This window comes from Megascapheus bottae, chromosome 9 (genome assembly GCF_031878675.1).
Source record: "Megascapheus bottae isolate mThoBot1 chromosome 9, mThoBot2.hap1, whole genome shotgun sequence".
Classification (NCBI taxonomy): Eukaryota; Metazoa; Chordata; class Mammalia; order Rodentia; family Geomyidae; genus Megascapheus; species Megascapheus bottae.
In genome coordinates this window covers 16903127-16923475 of record NC_143517.1, presented here as the reverse complement: position 1 = coordinate 16923475, position 20349 = coordinate 16903127, and the positions used below count along the sequence as shown (strand labels likewise).

Here is a 20349-nt window from a genome sequence, read left to right as displayed (position 1 = left end):
CAAACTGTAAGACACCAAAGTCCATTTGCAATGGAAAGGCTGCCTGGGGTGCTATTTTGCTTTTTGCATGGGACAGAAAGGAAAATAAAAGACAGATTTTCTACAACAGCTTTGTTATTTAAAAACAAAGCCTGGATACAGTTTATATGCAAAATTAATTTCACCTGTCCACTTAAATGGATAAGCTTTGTGGTAGAATCTGAGGTCTGGTTTTGTAGCACAATTACTGGGATCTAGTCTAGATCCTGCAACTCAAAAGAACCTAAATCTCTTACTCCCTTATCTGAGCTAATGTAAAAGGTTCTTTGGAGATTTGCTTGCTACAGGCTAATAAATTTCACCACTTACCTGTATTAATGGGTTTATTCTGAAGTTCATTTAGTCTTCGCATTCGTTCCTCATTTCTCATTCTAAGCTGATGAACATTTACACTGGAGACGGATTTTAAAGAAAGACCATCTGGTAGTATATCAGAATGACTTTCATCCTGTTTTTAAAACCATAGATTGTTAGGATTCATTAACAATCAGAACCAAAACCTATACCCCTATCCTCAAGAAATGCACATCATGATGAACAAAATCAATGAAAATCCTCAACATAAACACTAATATTATGTTTATCTGAATGAGATAAAATTACTTTCAAAGGATTACTGTATCTGTAACAACAAACTACTGTCAGACTGGATATGGTTTGAAATTAAGGGCACAAAAAAGATAAAAAGAGTGGTACTGATGTAAGAATAGGCATATAAGTACAGTAGAGGAGAAATGTCATTTTTCTGTGAAGTACCAACAAAATGCAGTAGGGGAAAAATGTTCTTTTAATAAATGGTACTGAACAATCCCTATCAAAAAAAGAATTTAGTATGTCATTACAGACCTAAGTCAAAGAACAAAAATATAAAGGAAAACAAATATTCATTATGGTGGTTCATATTGTTTCTTAGACAAAACATCAAAGACAAGCTACCAAATGGGAAAACATTTGCAAATCATATATTTGCCTTATACCCAGAATTGTATAAAGAAGTCTTAGAACTAAATAGTAGGCTGGGAATGTGGCGTAGTGGTAGAGTGCTTGCCTAGCATGTGTGAAGGCCCTGGGTTTGATCCCTCAGTACTACTTAGAGAAGGCCCAAAGTAGTGCTGTGGTTCAAGTGGCAGTGTGCTAGCCTTGAGCAAAAGAAGCTCAGGGACAGTGCCCAGGCCCTCCCTGAGTTCAAGCTCCAGGACTGGCAATGAAACGCAGCAAAATCTAAACAGTGATATCAAAAACAGTCATGCATACGAGGCAAGCACTCCCCACTAGACCAAACTCCTGGCCCTCTATGAGACTCTAACAAAACCAGAAGTGGTGCTGTGGCTCATAGGGTAGAGCAGTAGCCTTGAGTTGAAGAGCTCAGGAACAGCATAGCATCTAGGCACAGATTTCAAGCCCCATGACCAACAACAACAAAAAAAAATCAACTACTCACACATGGCTACAACATGGAAGATACTTGAAAAGTGACAAGAGACCAGTCACAAATGATCACTTAATTACCCAGAAAAGGCAAGTCTGTAGAGCCTGAAGTAGATTAGTGATTTACAGGGCAACAAAGTTTTTGCAAGTTGGTAAAGCTGTACATATGAGCAGTGTCACTTATTTGTTGGGAGCTTCCTGCATTCCTTGCTCAATGCTCTGTGCTTCACTGACAGTATCTAACTATGTCATAGAAGAAAATACAACATTTAAGAAACTATTCAAAGCTGCCTACAAGAGAAGAAGGTGACATGGGTACAAAAGTAATGCTGAATGCTCCAAAGCATGTATAGTTTAGAAGAATGAAAAGAAATGACATGGGTCTTGCCTATTTGACCTTGCATGAGTCACTTGAGCAAAATGGGATGAATGCCAATATCACAATTAAGTTATTATAGGGGTACAATAAACTTTCTTGTACCATCTCTGAATCCCATGTATTTTGTAGGGGAAACATGAAGATGGGATACTGAATTAACACAGGGCAGAGACTTTGTACTCGTAATATCCATCCCAAGAGATGATACAATAATATCTCAAAATCTACGTAGCAGGCAGGGCCAGGAGTATAGCCTAGTAGTAAAGTGCTTGCCTAGCATGAACAAAGCCTTGGGTTCGATTCCTCAATACCACACGCAGAAAAGGCCAGAAGTGGTGCTGTGGCTCAGTGGTAGAGTGCTAGCCTTGAGAATCTCCAAGGACAGTGCACAGGCCCTAAGTTCAAGCCCCAGGACTGGCAAAACAAAAAACAACAACAAAACCCTAATTAGCAAAGTTCAATGAGCTATAAAAGTGACCAAGCTAATGGGTGATCGACAAAGCTAATTAATGTTTAAATCAAGTATTCTTTATTAGGCCACATTAAGTTTAGGTAGGTGAGAACCCAGACCCCTCAATCTAATAAATGAGAAAAGTTAAGACATGTCACACATACCAGGTCTAGTCCTTTCAACTTGTTCCTCCTCCGTTCCCTCGCAGAGGGCAGCTGTGATAGTAACGGGAGGGCATCGTCTTCAATGGCAGGGTATGTTTCACCATAAGCACCTAAACATACCACACAAGGGGAAAGTATTATACTTACATCATTTCAAATATTAAACCCAAGCTTACACCAAGGATACGGTTTTTCTTATTTTGTTTAAGTTGCCAGTATTTGGGCTTGAACTCTGTGCCTTGCCCTCAACTTTTTGTTCATAGCTGGCACTTTATCACTTGGCCCATTCTTTCCACTTTTACGCTTTTGCTAGTTAGTTGGAGATAAGTGTCTCAACTATTTGTCTGTCTAGGCCGCCTCTGAACCTCAAATTCCAACCTTCTGAGTAGTTAGGATTACAGGTGTAAGTCACTAGCTCCCAGCAAAAGCCCGCTTTTTTTTTTTTTGCCAGTCCTGGGCTTGAGCTCAGGGCCTGAGCACTGTCCTTGGACTTTCTCAAGGCTAGAGCTCTACCACTTGAGCCTCAGCACCACTTCCGGCTTTTTTCTATGTATGTGGTACCGAGGAATCGAACCCGGGTCTTCATGCATGCTAGGCAAGCACTTTAACCACTAGGCCAAACTCCCGGCCCCAAAAGCCCGCTTTTTAATTGCCTTATCGACATTACTATGCATCATAAAATACACTTGTCATAACACATATAACTCAGTGATGTTTTCGTGGACGCATAATGGTCATTGCCATCATCTCAAACGTCCCCATGCCCAAACAGCAACCCGAATCCCACTCCATGATTTACCTTCCCTTACACTCACTACAATGGGAGTTTACAGAGACGTTCATCTACGTTGTACAATGTTTACTGCTGACAGGCACTTCATATGTCACATTTTGTCTCTGCATTTACAAATGAATAAGCACCGTTACCTGTTGGTGCTTATGAACAATGCTGCTTTGAACGTTCAGGTATAAGTCTTTGCATGGAATGTGTTTCTAGTAATACCAAGAGTTAGTGTAATATCCAGCAATTTCATCTTTATAATGACTCTTGGTATTGCTAGAGATGTTCCTGTGAGTCAACAACCTATTAAACTAGAATATGATTCCAAGGTTTTTCCAACGCTTCTGTTTAAAACAATTTAAACTTTGAGAAAAACTGGCTCAGTTTGTCCCCATGATGATGTTTTGTAGAACAATACTACAATAAGAACAGAGTCTTCTCCTGCCCTCCCCCTCCAAGCCAAGATGTCTGACATGGAGGAGGATTTCACATGCAACCACAAGGACTAGGACCTGAAACACTCTGAAGGTATTAACTGGGCCAAGTGTGGATTTGGAAAACCAGTGCTAGAATTCCAAAGCACTAAAAGAAGATGACCCAAAAGCAGCATTAAGCAGCTTCCAAAATGGAGATTTAAAGCACTGAAACAAATGATTAAGATTAACTTCAGGTTGACAAACCTTCCAGAAATGAATAGATATAAACAGTTACTGACTTATGTTCGAAGTGCAGTCCCAAGAAATTATTCTGAAAAATCCATTAATTCTATTCTTGATTATATCTCTACTTCTAAACAGATGGATTTACTGCAGGAATTTTATGAAACAACACTGGAAGCTTTGAAAAATGCTAAGAATGATAGACTGGTTTGAAACAAACACGAATCTTGGCAAGTTATATTTAGAACGAGAAGCATATGGAAAGCTTCGAAAAATTTTACAAGTTACATCAGTCCTGCCAGACTGATGATGGAGAAGATGACCTGAAAAAGGGTACACAGGTATTAGAAATATATGCTCTGGAAATTCAGATGTACACAGCACAGAAAAACAACAAAAATCTGAAAACACTCTACGAACAGTCACGTCACATCAAGTCTGCCATCCCTCATCCACTGACCCTGGGAGTCACTTGAGAAAAGGTGAACTTGAAAAGGCACACACTGACATTTTTGAAGCGTTCAAGAATTACAATGAATCAGGAAGTCCAAGACAAACGACTTTCTTAAAATATCTGGTCCTCACAAATATGCTTATGAAATCTGGAATAAATCCGTTTGACTCACAGGAAGCCAAGCCGAACAAAAATGATCCAGAAATTCTAGCAATGACTAACTTAGTAAGTGCCTACCACTTAATAATAATAATGACATCAGTGAGTTTGAAAAGATTCTCAAATCATAGCAACATCATGGATGACCCTTTCATAAGAGAACACACTGAAGAGCTTTTGCGAAACATTAGAACACAAGTGCTCAGAAAATTAATTAAGCCTTACACAAGAATTCATATTCTTTGCATTTTTAAGGAGTTGAACACAGATGTAGCTGATGTGGAAAGCTTGCTGGTGCAGTCCATATTGGGTAACATTATTCATGGCCGAATTCATCAAGTCAACCAACTCCTTGAACTGGATCATCAGAAGAGAGGTGGTACACGTTATACCGCACTAGATAAACTGACCGACCAACTAAATTCCCTCAAGCAGGCTGTAGTCAGTAAACTGGCTTAACAGAGAACAAGCTTTTACAGACGTGTTTAAGACAACAGTGCAGAGATGTAATCCTTAAAAGAACTGGGAAAGGCAAAACTACTGTTGCTTGATGTGTCCTGAAAATTGTTGTAGTTATGGTAGAAGTGCTTTTTTGATCAACTGGTGGTTTGTGTTTTGCTGCTGCATTTATCCCAAAAAAAACAGCTTTAATCTCCAGAAGAAAACCAAAGTCCCATGGGATTTATGCTGTACTGACATCTTGCCCTAAACACACACCATCATAGTAATTTGCCATGGGAAACATGACCAGAGAGATGTTTGTCATGATTTCAAATACACTGACACGCTACTGTTGGTTAAATTTAAACGTGTTTTACCTGCAGAAATTCTCTCACAAATAACCTGCAATAACCTCAAATGGATACCCTTTTGAACACTTCCTTTTCTCATGTATCAGTGAAAATGTTTGCTGCCTTTTGCAAAATGTCAATTCTCCAAAAAATGTGTCTGTGTATTTCTGTACCTGCGGTGTAGTAAAAGTTTAGATGAAAGCCCGTAATTACAGTGGCACACTGTCACTTAGGTTTCAAGCAGCAAAACAAACAGTGCAGCTCAGAAAAAAAAGAAAACACAAAGCCTCACAACCAGGACACTGATGTCAACATCATCCTCTATCAGTCATTTAAGTGCCTCTTGTTTTATTTTTACTCATTTGTGGCTGAAGGTATTTGTAAATCTATTCCTACAAACAAGATATTCATTCTGAATACACATATACCTCTCATTTTACCCTTTCCCAGCTAAACAAATGTCACTCTGACCCCTGAAACCATCATTGATAAATTGTCATTTCAAAAATAAAGTAGAATCATATAGTGTGTACTATATTAGAATTGGCTGGTTTTGCTCAGAGTATTTTCTGAGTCATCCCAGTTTCTGCGTATTTCAGTACGCAGTTTCTTATGGCTGAGCCATAAGAAATGGTATGGATGGCTTGAGTTTTCACATGCTGAAGGACATCTTGGCCGATTCCAATTTGGGGGTATTTTAAATAAAGTGGTTAATGAACATTCATGTACTCTTTTGACTTTTTAAGATACATTTCAGTAATTTTGACTTTGAAAGCTTTATTATAAGCTGTATATGACAATAAAATAGAATGTTATGGCTGTGTGTCATCTTGTTTAACAGTACTGGCTTTGTAAGCATAAAGGCACTTGAATATAAATACTGTATAAACTAGTATAGCATTAGTAAATTAGACGTACTCACCAATAAAAGCACTATCAGATTCCAACAATGAATTTTTCAAAAAGTCATCAGTGTCATCTCTGGACTGAAAGAAACATCATGTATTAATGGCTATTCTATGTGAGGAAACAAAGTTACTCTAACAGGCAACTCAAGTATCTATACTAGGTCCCCCAAAAGGAAATAAGATGGAGAGAAAGAAGTAGAACTGCTTCTATTCATCACCTGTTCCACTAACCAGAAAATACTGGAAAGCCTGAACACAGAAACTTCACCAAGACACAGGCGAGTCTGGTAAGCATTTGCTGACCATGATGCAGTGAATCAAAACATTTTACCCATTCTTTAAAGCATTAGTGAAATTTCACTTAACCTCTCGTAAATTTGTATGGCACACTTTCCAAACCTCTGCACCAAGATGGGGGTCAACACAACAGTGAATTAAGAGGTTCTATTCTAAAGTAGAAAGATTATAGCCCTATGGAAGAGGAGACATGCCCTCACATAGTGACAGCATGGCAAACGATTCTTTTTTCCTTTGGGGATTGGTGGTGGGGTTGGTGGGGAGGGGGTCTGAACGCTGAGCTAGGGCACTGTCCCTAAGCAATTCACCTCAAGGCTAGTGCTCTACGACTTAGTTTTCTGGTAGTTAATTGAAGTTAAAGAGTCCCACAGACTTTCATTCCCAGGCTGGCTTTGAACCATGATCCTCAGATCTCAGCCACCTGAGTAGCTAGGATTACAGGCATGAACTACCAGCACCCAGCTAAAACAACTCTCAATAGAGCACACATATGCTGGGGCATACAGAAGGGAAAAAACTGCACTAGGCATGTTGAGTTCACAAAGGAGACGGCACTTAAATGTAATTTTATAGTAAAGAAGAGTTAAGCAGGGTGCACTCAGAATGGGCCAGGCCCCACTACAAGGACTTTTTAATACGTGTTATTTCACTTAATCCTCATAATAACCATTCTGCTTTATTTGTTTTATTAGCATACTTAGCTGTGTAAGGGGAGTTTCACATTTTTTTACATGTTTACAGTGTACCTAGTCAAACCAACCTCCTCTATCATTCTCCCTTACACCTTACAATTTCAATAGGCTTCTTTGCTTTGTCTTCATAGAAACAAATGAACTGCTTTAACCACATTCACGCTCTTAGTCCCTCTTTTTTTTTCTTTTGCCAGTCCTGGGGACTGAATTCAGGGCCTGAGCACTGTCCTTGAGCTTTTCCTCAGGGCTAGTACTTTACCACTTGAGCCAAACCACCACTTCGGGCTTTTTTTTTTCTATGTGGTACCAAGGAATCGAATCCGGGTCTCTGTGCATGCTAGGCAAGCACTCTAACCACTAGGCAAAATTCTTTTTTATGCCCTTTCCTCTCCTACGGGCACTCCTCCCCACCAACAAAGCTTGTTTTACTTTACTTTTTATTTCTTTACTATTCATTTACTATATTTTTATTTAACTAACATTTATGCAAAACTTATATTCTAAACCTGTCTATCCATGTGAAAAATGTTATTTTACTTTTCATAGTAACCCTCAGAGGTAAGTACTATTATCTCTATTTTATAGATATTCAAAAATCAAGACAAAGATTAAACCTGCTAAATTAAATCCCACAGCCTAGCACTAGATCTTCTTAGCCTTTATGTTTCCTCTATATATCATATTGGATTTCTCTATACCCACTGCCCTGATAAGATAAAGCTTAAAATCTTGAATTTCCTCAACAATTAAAAATTTGTAATATTCACTTTTCAGATTCCTAAAATTTGTATCCTCAAACTTATCCTAAAACACCTGAACTAGTTACTTACCATTTTGTGCCCTTGAACTTTAGCCCTTGGGATAGCATCTAAGTCAACTGTAGACAAAGCAGAACAAAAACAAGTTAAAAGTTTAGGAAATATTCAATAAAAATAAGCTTCAAATTATCTTTTCTGACTAGCTTTCTATCATAAATTCCTTTCCATCTACCATACTTTAAAACATTCTTAGGTTACTATTTGCTTATTAATAAATAAAACTCTACATCCATTCTAGATAAAACTTCCCTGTTCACAATAATACATTTAATAAAATCACTACTTCTTTTTCATTTTTTGCCAGTCCTGGGGTTTGAGCTCAGGGCCTGGGCTCTATCTTTGAACTTTTTCAAGGCTACTGTCCTACCACTTGACCCACAGCACCACTTCCGACTTTTCCTGTGGTAAAGATGGAATTGAACACAGGGCTTTGTGCATGTACACACGTGATTAACACAGGATTCTTCACCATATTCTACCATATTTCTATTGCCTGAATAGAAAGACACTGGGTGCAGTTAAACAATGAATTAAACTAAGTTCTAAGAACATAGAACTTTTTTTTTTCTTTTTTGGACCAGTCCTGGGCTTGAGCTCAGGGCTTGAGCCCTGTCCTTGGACTTTCTCAAGGCTAGTGCTCTACCACTTGAGCCTCAGCACCACTTTCAGCTTTTTTCTATGCATGTAGTACCGAGGAATCGAACCCGGATCTTCGGGCATGCTAGGCAAGCACTCTACCAGTAGGCCAAATTTCTGGCCCCATAGAACTTTTTTTTTAACCTAGACCCAACTAGCAAAGATTTTTTTTTCATTTTTTTAAAATTTTATTGTAAAGGTGATATACAGAAAGGTTACAGTTGTATGAGTCAGGCAATGAGTACATTTTCTCTCTCTCTCTCTCTCTCTCTCTCTCGCTCTCGCTCTCGCTCTCTTTTTTTTTTTTTTGCCAGGCCTGGGGCTTGATCTCAGGGTCTAAGCACTGTCCTTGGACTTTCTCAAGGCTAGAACTTTGCCACTTGAACCACAGCACCACTTTCAGCTTTTTCTATGCATGTGGTAGAGAGGAATCGAACCCAGGTCTTTATGCATGCTAGGCAAGCACTCTACCAATTGGCCAAACTCCTGGCCCTACATTTCCTTTTGAATAGTATCACCTACCACCCCATTTTCTACAAGTTTTTTCCCTAACTCCAATGCAAGTTGTAAAGTTCATTTCCAACGTATAGTTTATTGAGTATCACTGCTGAATTATTTCGCTCTTTGTCCCACCATTTCTGTGCTTCGTCTCCCCAAATCAGGTAAACTTATATACAAAACAAAGAGTACAGGAATCAAGAATAGCAACAGAAGGGAATAAACCAATGAAATAGAAGGAGGAAGAAGAAGAAGGGGAGAAGGAAGAGGGGGAGGAAAAGTAGAGGGGGAAGAAGGAGAGGAGGAAGAGGAGGGGGAGGGGAGGGAGAGGAGGGGGGAGGGGGAGGCAGCGGCAGCAATAGCAGAAGCAGAAGCAGCAGCCCAAATAGTATAATAAAAAGCCCCTCAATTCCATTTTTTGGCATTCATTTTGATAAATACCATTTTATATGATCATATGCACACAGCTGTTGATCCCCTAGAACCCTCTTCCCTTTGTTCTCACTGTGCGAATGTTTATTTGTCCTTTACTCTCCACTGTGTTTACCTGTGGATTTACAGGCACATTCTACTTCTTACAAATGAGAACCCATGCGGCCTATGTCTTCTTGGATCTGGCTTGTAAGGTCCACCCAGGAAGGCCCCCATGCAGACTCTGCCCCTCCAGCCCCAGGCACAACACTTCCCCATCCTGTGCTACCTGGAGGCAGTCAGTCACCTTCCCTTTTCTGAGTTCATATCCTGCTCATACCTCCTCCTGCTCGGTGGCCCTTCTCCGTGGACCCTCACTGTGGAGTGGTCACAGTGTAGTCTCTTATAAACTTTACTGTTTATAGCTGTTTACTCTCAGCTAACCTTATATGGCTTACTGCACTTAGTATAGTTTTTTCCCAAGTCTTTCCACTTCCTTATGAATGGGGCAATGTCTTTTTCTGATGGAAGCAAAGAATTCCATTGTGTATAAATACATTTTCTTGATCCATTCATCCAAAGAGGGGTATCTTGGAAGTTAGCTACAGTAAACAATGAGGTAATGAACATGGTTGTGCTGGTGGGCTTAAGTGTAGTCTGGCTGGTCAATTGGTTGGATGCTCGGGAATGGAATTGCTGGGTCAAAGGGAAATTCCAGTATTTTGAGGAACCTCCATACTGCTTTTCCAGAGTAGTTGAACAAGTTTACATCCTCAACTATGTACCATGTATGTGGCCACATCCCCACCAGCATCTATTATTGTTAGTTTTCTTGATAACAACCATTCTAACTGGAGAGAGAGAATCTCAATGATGTTTTGATGTGCATTTCTTCTATGGCCAGAGATATAGAACATTTTCATGTGTCTATTGGCCATCCTTATTTCTTCTTCAGATAAGTCTCTCTTTAAAACATTAGCCCATTTATTAATTGGGTTGTTATTTCTTTTGAGGATTTATTTGGGGTAGGTTTAATTTTTTGAGCTCTGAGTATATTTTAGATATGAGGCCCTTGACTGATACTAGTAAATATCTTCTTCCATTCTGTGGGCTATTTATCTTCAGCAGCAAAGATTTTAAAGAGAGAAAAAAGAGGAAGAACCTTGGGAATCATCAAAGACAGACAGGACACTGAAAAGTACAGAGAAATAGAAAGTCTCTAGCTCTAGATGTCAGATAGCCTTGGTGAGAGACTGGGGGATCACAAGTGACTTAATGTGATATCTAACATCAGAAAAGGACTTTTTTTTTAACTCCACATCTTGGAGGCTGTGGCAGATGTTACCTACAGAAAGAACCTACTGTTCAAGACACCTAGGGAACTAAAAAACAAGGAACAATCAGAGCTCGTGGGACATGGACAACCAGTCACTGTATCAAAGGAAGAGATGCTATGGAGAGGGAGAGGTTCTAATGAGGGCCAGCTGAGAAACTGAATCAACTGAAAGCTCAGGAAGAGTAGGATTCAGTGGTCAGAGTCCCTGGGCCACACTGGTATGATGGGAGTTTTACTGCAAGAGGAACATTTTGAAAATAGCATGGAACCCATGTTTAGCAGAATGCTAAAGTTCCAGGAGCTGCCACCTGTGTCTGAGGTCAGGTGGGTTTTGAGAATGAACTACCCTGGGAATTTGAAAACTAAAGAATAGTCTCAGCTGTGGGGAGTCTTAGATCAGCAGGCCAGTACTAGGAAGGGAGAGTCACAAGAGATGGCTGTGAGCAGCACCACGCCCATGGGTGATGACTACCTGTTGACTGTAGGTACTTGCTGTCAGATAGGGCTGAGAGCTCTGAGCACAAGATCTTCCCTGTGATGGGGTGATGAAATGATGGGTAGGGTGTGAGACCTGCAGGAAGAGCAGTCCCTCAGTTCTCCACAAGAACTGAATGCTTGGCTTTCCCACTATCAGATTTGAGGGACACTACTAGGATTGCATATGAGCTGCCACCAAAGGGTACAAATTGGGAGGCTTGTGCAGAAGTGGGAATCATCCTAGCTCACAGACTACCAATCTCCATGAAGCCAGCACTGGATTACAACACAAAGAAAGGAAGCTTCTGAAGTGAAAGCACAGAAGTGGACAACTGACCTTTAACTAGCCCTGCCCTAACCCTTATCACAGAGAACTATGAGAGACTCTTTCTTTTTCTTAGTGGTGCTGGGGATCAGGCCTGGCAAGAAGAATGAAGCAAAGTTTGATTACTGGTCCAGTGCGGGAAACTAAATTACAACTTTCCCACTACACAAGTCCTGCCTTAACACTGAGATTATTCAGCTGAAAGACTACAGGTGATTTTAAAACAAAACAAAACAAAACTTCTCAACAAATAACTTGGCATCAAACATCCAAATCCAATGCAAAACATGTAAAACCTATGAGAGGGGGAGGGGAAGAAACATAGCATACTCAAAAGTCACCAGTCCCAAAGTAGTGGACCATTAAGGACAGTAAATGAGATGAAAGCCTAGACAAAAGAATGCAAAAGAAAGATTATGAGAATAATCAGTGAAATAACCATATGCATGAATGACTTCAAAGAGAAAACTAAAACACAATGCCCAAACACGTAGAGAAAATGCCCTGAAGGGCACTAATGTGTCCTCTCAGCATGCCTTCCTTAAGCTCTCAGTTCTGGTATAGATGTGGCCTTGCCTGAGCAGAATATTCAATTTTGCTGGCTACAGTGACCAGGTGGGTGGGACCCCTCGTACATGAATACATGACCCCCAACTCCTACTAAACCAACCAGAATGCTGAGACTTGTTCTTTTCTGGGACCACTTGGCAAAACGGCCGTATAAACACAGAGCAGCCAGTGAAGAAGCCTGCCTGAGATTGAAAATCAAGAGAAGACAAAAGGGAAGTTGACTGATGCTCTTTTACATAGCAGTGATTAGTTCTCACCTTCAGCACCTTCCTGTATCTTTATTCTGTTTAGCCTCTTCTGCTGCTCTCTCAGTAAGGCTTGCTGCTGAATCTCCAAGGTGTGTTGATCTCTTGGAGGATCAGGGTACATAAATTTCAGATCAACTCGTGTTTCTGAATCTGGTACGCAAAAACACATGAAAAAACACATGACATAACCAAGGTACATCAAATGAGGTTTCTTTCTTTTTTTCCCGCCAGTACTAGGGCTTGACCTCAGGGCCTGGGCACTGTCCTTGGGTTTTCCTCATGGCTAGACTCTACCACTTGAGCCACGGAACCACTTCCAACTTTTTCTATGTGTATGGTACCAAGGAATGGAACATGGGTCTTCATGCATGCCAGGCAAGCACTCTACCACTAGGCCAACAAACTCCCGGCTCAAATGAGATATTACAAACACCTTCACACAAATGTTTGTAACAGCTTGATCACAATTGTCAAAACATGACAATAACTAAGATGTCTACCAGGAGATAAATGGATAAACTGATAAACAATGGAACATTACTCAATAACAAGAAAAAACAAATGCTCAAACCAAGAAAAGGCATCGAGGAAAATTGAATGCACATTAGTAAACAAAAGAAGCCAATCTGAGAAAGCTATGTGCAATGTGATACCCAACTATATGACCTTTTGCAAAAGGCAAAGCATGAAAACCGTAAAAGGACTGATTGCCAAGGGAGAGGGAAATATGAGTTGGTATAGCATACAGGGTTTTTGCAGGCATGAAACTGTTCTGTATTTTACTACAACAATGAATATATGTCACCATACACTTGTCAAAACTGATTTTAAAAAAATCTCAAAATAAGCTATGAGCTTTGGATGATATTCATTTGTCAATATGGGTTAACAGATTCAATAACGTGTACCACTGTGGTACAGGATGCCCATATTGGAGGAGGCAGAGAAAATGTGGAGGCAGAGACTATATGAAAACTCTTTGTATGTCTACTCAATATTACCATAAATCTAAAACTGCTTTACAGATAAAGTTCATTATCATGTTCTTAAATAAAAGAGGGCATTTCTGTGCTGGTACATATAAGAGGTGAATCACTGCCTATCACACAGAAAGCCACACTGATTACAGCTGACAGCTAAAATATATTGTAGAAATATAAACAGGTCAGGCACCAGTGGCTCATGCCTATAATTTTAGCTACTCAGATAGTAGCTGAGAATCATGGTTCAAAGCCAGCTCGGGCAGAATTTATCAGCAGAAACCTGGAGATGGAGTTGTTGCTCAAGAGGTATAGAGACTAGCCTGGAGCAAAAGGAGGTCAGGAACAGTACCAGGCCTTAGTTCAAGTCTAGGACTGGCACACATATTCATGCATTCACACATGCACGCGTGCATACACACACCTATCATCCAATTAATATTTTATGAAAATAAATATATTATAATTATATAATTATTTTATAAAAATCATGTGAAAAGCAAGACAAATTCAAACATCCTAGAATTTTAGGAGATATATAATTACTGAAAGAATTAGCAGTTTAAGAATTCCTATCTGCCAAGATTTATGAATTATAATTGATCAGAATCAAAATAGTAAATAGTACTAGTTTTAAATCCTAAGAATAAAAATACAGTTAAAATCTACAAAAGCCTTTAAAAGAGTGAAGTTAGATGAGGTTACTCTGCACACAAACTACAATGAAGCCTGGGTCTCACCACTTCCAGAGTTTTCATCCTATGGATAATAATACCAGCAACCATGTCATACAACCAGGTGTGGTAACATGGGGAAATGAGTCAATTCTATAACTCAAGCCTTTTTTATCATAAGACCTTTGTAAACTCATAACAATTAAGGACTTCAAAGACCATTTATTTATGTATCATTCATTTATATATATATGCTATATTTGAAATTAAATCTAGTAAATTCTTTTAACATGGAAATACCCAAGCACAGACTATTAACGATAGGGAAATAAAAGCATCATATGTCGTGTACCCTCCAGAAAACTGTTAAGCATATAAGGGAAAATGATTTTTTTTTTGGGGGGGGGTGGTCTGTTGTGAGGCTTGAACTCAGGGCTTGTTGTCCCTGACATCTTTTGCTCAAAAGCTAGCACTCTACCACTTTCAGCCACATCTCCACTGCTAGTTTCTAAGTAGTTAATTGCAGATGCATCTTACGGGGACATTTCTGTCTGGCTGGCTTCAAACTGTGATTCTTAAAGGTCACCCTCCTAAGTAGCTCGAATTATGGGTCTGAAACTCAATGGCACCAAGCAGGAAAAAGTTTTTAAAAAATAATGTCATAAGAAAAGCAATTTTGCGGGGCTGGGAGTTTGGCCTAGTGGTTAAAGTGCTTGCCTAGCATGCATGAAGACCCGGGTTCGATTCCTCGGTACCACATACATAGAAAAAAGCCGGAAGTGGTGCTGAGGCTCAAGTGGTAGAGCTCTAGCCTTGAGAAAGTCCAAGGACAGTGATCAGGCCCTGAGCTCAAGCCCAGGACTGGCAAAAAAAAAAAAAAAAAAAAAGAAAAGCAATTTTGCCCACAGAAGTCCTTGAACCAAACTCCTTGAGACTCACTGGCTTAATTAATATAATCAGTAAACATAAAGTTAGAAAAGCTTATGTAATTAATGATACATGAAAAATGGAGAGAAAAATAAAGAAGTAGAATTATCTTTTCTGTTGTTTTAAGTATACTCAGAAAGACTAGGAAATAATCAAAATGTTAACAATGTTAACACTATATATAAGAAACTTGACTTGGGGCCCAGAGTGTGGCCTAGAGGTAGAGTATTTGCCTAGCATGCATGAAGCCCTGGGTTCAATTCCTCGTTATCACATACACAAAAAAAGCCAGAAGTGGTACTGTAGCTCAAGTGGCAGAGTACTATCCTTAAAAGTATCCAAGAGCCCAGGCCCTGAGTTCAAGCCCCAGCACTAGCAAAAAAAGAGAGAGGGAGGGAGAGGAAGAGAAAGAGGGAAGAAGAGAGAGAGAAGGGAGAGAGGTGGGGAGAGAAAGAAAGGAAAGGAAAGGAAGGTGGAGGGAGGAGGGCGGGAGGGAAGGAAAGAAAAAAATGACTCAAATCATTTCTCCATCTTTCTGCATTCAGGAAATCTTCAGTAATAGAAACTACTAAGAATTGTGGCTTAAAACCAGACTGCATGAAGTACATGAGGCACTTAACTCCAGTTAACCAAAAGGCTGAAAGTGGAGTTGTGGCTCAAGTGTTAAGAGTGCCAACCTTGAGTGAAAAAGATAAGAGCCCGCACCCAGGCCTGAGTTCAAGTACCAGTACTGGCAATCAATCAATCAGTCAATCAAAAGTGTAAATTCTAGTTTACCTAGTATTGTTGGATGATTTCCTTTCCAATAATTTGCCTTCTCTACTCTGACACCTGCTCAGCGGAAGACTCCTCAAAAAAGAAGAGAAAGGGCCAGGAGCGTGGCTTAGTGGTAGAGTGCTTGCCTGCAGGAAACCTTGGGTTGATTCCCCAGCTACATACATAGAAAAAAGCCAGAAGTGGTGCTATAGCTCAAGTGGTAGAGCAGTAGCTTGAGAAAAAGCCCTGAATTCAAGCCCCAGAACTAGCAAACATAAATAAGAAAAAAAAAAAATCACACAACATGCATTTTGCTTTCTCAAACTTCTTTTTTCAATCTCCCAAGACTTACACTTTGACAATTCAGCTTTCGGTCTTATTCTTCCTAAAAGGCTCTATCAAATCTTCTTGTCAACTCTTAACTGTCAAAGGTACTAGATTTCCTCCTGCCTTTCAGGAAAATCACTCTCTTCCACAATTCCTTCTTCCCTTTCCTGTCCCTAAGAATCTTCTTCCTCACTAGCTCTTCACCCTCTTATCTTCCCAAGCTCATTCTCTGCTCCTTTCCCTGCACTTTCCCACACTGCTTCTTGATAGATTCACATATGAAGTCTATGGGCTTCTGATTTTATCATTCCCTTCCATTTACCTGCAGTCACACCCCAACTAACACTTTCTAATATTTTTGTCACACAATCCCTTCTTGATAGATAATCTTCCCTTCACTTTCAGGATTCCATATTTGTATGATTTTTCACTAATTAACAACATTTCTTTTCCTTAAGTTCATCTTCCATTATCCATCTCCATTGAATCACAAGTTTTATTCCTTATACTTCTCTACACACAATCTCATTCACATCGAATTTTATTTATTTATGTTTATGGCCAGTCCTGGGCTTTGAACTCAGGGCCTAAGCACTGTCATTAGGCCTTCTCAAGGCTAGAGCTCTACTTGAGCCATATTACCACTTCCAGCTTTTTTCTATGTATGTGGTATCAAGAAATCCAATCTGTGTATTTGCGCATGCTAGGCTAGCACACTACTAGGCCAAACTCCCAGCTCCACATCGAAGTTTTAACAGCTATCTGTTTTCCAAAAGAAAACTTTTAACCAAACCCAAAACTATGCATAACCAATGTTCAAAGGTGGAGGGAAGCCAGGTGTGGTAGCTCACACCTGTAATCCTAGCTACTCAGGAGGCTAAGATCTGAGGATCAAGGTTCAAAGCTAGCCCAGGTACAAAAGGACCTCTAGAAAACACAAGGGGCTTGGCAAAAGACAAGTGAGGCTTGGCTCAAGGGTAGGGAGGTAGGCTTGAGGTGAAGAGCTCAGGGACAATGCCTAGGCCTAGGGATAAGGTGGTAGACTTGAGTTAAAGAGCTCAGGGACAGTGCCCAGGCAGAGTTCAAGCCCCATGATCCACAAAAAAATAAAATAAAATAAAGAGGGAAGGAAGAAGGGAAGGACAATGTTGTCATCTAGGGTACAAATAAAGTTCTATTCATAACTTAAAATATACATATATATTATAAATGAAATTTCAAGTTAGAAAGTAAAAGTATCTTAAAGGATTTTTTAATATAGTAGATATTCTTGCTGTATATTCAAAGTAGCAGCATGTTCTTACCTCTATCTTTAAGCTCATTAAAATCATGAATATTCTGAAAAGTAGTAGTATCTAAGCCCTTAGGTGATTGTCTTCTGAAAGGAGCTTGTACCCGATGCCTGGCCATGTCAAATATATCCATAGGATTCCTTTCTCTTTTCCTATAAATAAATGAAAAAAAAATCAATGATGAATGTGCTGAATGGGAAGAAAGCCTGAATTTAAATTTATTTCACTGTAAAAACATTTTTGCATCTTTCAATACATTATAACAGGTATTATTTCAATTTCAGTCCCTTATATTAAAAAAATATTTATAATACTCAAATGGAAAGCGCCTCATTTAAGTCTTTACACTGTAGAAGAAATTCAGAGTATACACGCTGACGGCTTAGTTTCCCATAGAAAGAAATCCACAGATGCTTAGCTGCCAGGCATGTATAGCTACCTTATTCAATGGTGGCTGCTCCATATTTCTTGAGTTGGCATAGGTTAGCAATATGACCCACACATGAACTGAGTTTCTGGGATACTCCTCTCCTTATAAGCATGGATAGGCCCCAGTAGAATAAAAGTAGGAAACTTCAATATTCACCCTCACCAATACAAAAGTCACCCAAACAAACAAACAAAAAAAAAATCAACCAAGAAATCTTAGAATTCAATAACACATAGACCAAATGGAATTAACAGACAATCACAGAGTATTTCACCCAGTAGCTTAACAATACATATTCTTCTTAATAGCCCTGGGACGTGCTCAGGCACAGAGTTCAAGCCTCGGTAACCACAAAAATAAATAAATAAATACATAAATAAAGTAAATAAACAAAAGAAATGGCCAATGAAATAAAAATTGGCTCTAGGAAATAAAAAAATGGATAATCTCGAGGAAGTTATAGGCATTTGTCATTTTTTTCTCTAAAAAGGTCTCCAGACATCCAAAAGTCAAATAACTGGACAGAAGCAAAAGTCAACAAATTGGACTATCTCAGTTTCTGAACAGAAAAAAAAAATCACCAGAACAGGAGAAAAAATCTTTCAGCTATTCCACAGATGAAGGGTTAATATCCAGAATATATAAAGAACTCAACAAAATAAATAGCAAGAGAAAAACAATCCAGTTGATAAACAGGCAAGCAAAATGAACAAATACTTCTCACAAAAAGATGCCAAACATGAAAACATGAAGAAACATTCAATATCCTAAAGCCATAAAGAATAACCACTTTTAAAATTCCATGTCACCCTATTCAGAATGGCAGCGATTAAGAGAGTAACAAATACTGGAAAAGATGGTGAAATAAAGGAACTGTCATGCACTGTTTGTAGGAATGTAAGCTAAGGTAACCACTGTAGAAATCAGTATGAAAGCTCCTCAAAAAATTAAAATAGGGGGTAGGAATGTGGCTTAATCGTAGAGTGCTTACCGAGCATGCATGAAGCCCTGGGTTTGATTCCTCAGTATTACATAAAGAGGAAAAGCTGTAGCTCGAGTAGTAGAGTTCCAGCCTTGAGCAAAAGAAGCACAGGGACAGTGCTCAGACCCTGAGTTCAAGCCCCAGACTAGGTGGGAGGGAGAACTAAACTAAAAATGACTTTGCCATGCCAAAACTGAGCATATATCTGAGGAAGAGTAAATTATAAAAACACATGGATATTTATGCTTATTATAGCACTATTCATAATAGTCAACAAAAGATGAGTAAGATATAACACACTCTTACATACCGGAATTGTGTTGCCCAGCCGTGAAGAAAAATGAAACCATGACATTTGCAGAAAAAGTGGATTAAGACAAGATAAGCTCCAAAAAACATTATGGTCATATGTATGTAGAAGCCAGACTAAAAAACCTAAGTGTGCATGAACATGAACATGAACATATGTGTACCCTCCCACAGACACACTTGTTTCTATGGAGAAAAACAGAATGTGGATTAAACTAAAGGACTACTACTACTAGTTAGGAAGAGAAGAGGAAGGAGGAGGAGAAAAAATAGAGAGTGAATCATTTTGTAATACACTGCAAGTATGAAAATAGCCTAAATATCTCAAAAAAAATTACACTACTAAAGGAAAATGCAATTGTCTATGATAACTCTAGTCTTAAATATACCATTCCTGAAGCATTATTTAAGAGAATTTCTACACCAAATTTTGTAAAAGACTAAGAAAAGGAAAATAATCATGCTCCAAAAGTATAGAAATATTGACCAGGTGATAAGTGAAAAAACAAACATGCAATTTAAACTTACCTTATATGAATTTCATCATCACTGTCCATGTGAAGCAACTGTCCTTGTAAACGCCTCTCTTCACTTCGAAGCTGTTTTCTCATTTCTGATAATTCCATAATTACATTTTTTTTCTCCTCTGCAAATTTCAATCAGTGAGTAAAAAACAAGAAAGCCATATGAAGAAAAGACTAAACATTAAGAGACAAACGGATTTATCACAAAGTTAAAATGTTCCCATAAAAAAACAAAATGACTGGGAGGGAAAAGGGGACAAAAACATGAGAAGGGGTATCAGGGTTCGAGAAGCAATGTACCCACTACCTGACGAATGTAACTGTAAGCCCTCTATATACATTACACCCAACAATAAAATACAATTAAAAGAATGTTCCCAGGAAAAATTTTAGGGAAATTGTTTTCTATATATGAAAGACAATATATGAATTTTGAATGTATACATATATATATATACACAAATCATATTAACCAAAACCATTAAGATTCACAAACACATTAGAGTTTTACAGGTTATTGTTAGGGATGAGCAGAACAAGGGAGCTCCTTTGTGGTGATGGAACAACTCTAAGCCTGAAATCCCTAAAACCAGCCCAAATCTCACAAATACAAGAAAAGCTGTTGAG

At 39.0% G+C, this 20349-nt stretch overlaps 1 protein-coding gene and 1 pseudogene across 3 annotated transcripts in view; one reads left to right on the top strand and one right to left on the bottom strand.

The window, feature by feature from the left end:
- The window catches only part of Cspp1 (centrosome and spindle pole associated protein 1), a 112472-nt gene that overhangs the window by 2012 nt on the left and 90111 nt on the right, over positions 1-20349 (bottom strand). For 2 of the 3 annotated variants that reach the window (XM_090338913.1, XM_090338914.1), the window contains exons 23-28: positions 19727-19844; positions 17490-17629; positions 12531-12671; positions 8033-8079; positions 6228-6291; positions 2405-2571 (exon numbers count right to left, since the gene is read on the bottom strand). In XM_090338913.1, coding sequence (XP_090195039.1) covers positions 2420-2571; positions 6228-6291; positions 8033-8079; positions 12531-12671; positions 17490-17629; positions 19727-19844 — 662 coding nt within the window. In that variant the 3' untranslated portion in view covers positions 2405-2419. Of the gene's footprint in view, positions 1-348; positions 488-2404; positions 2572-6227; positions 6292-8032; positions 8080-12530; positions 12672-17489; positions 17630-19726; positions 19845-20349 lie in introns of those variants that run through there. The other variant, XM_090338915.1, reaches the window with a different exon arrangement.
- On the top strand, positions 3707-5989 carry LOC150058843 (COP9 signalosome complex subunit 2 pseudogene; annotated as a pseudogene).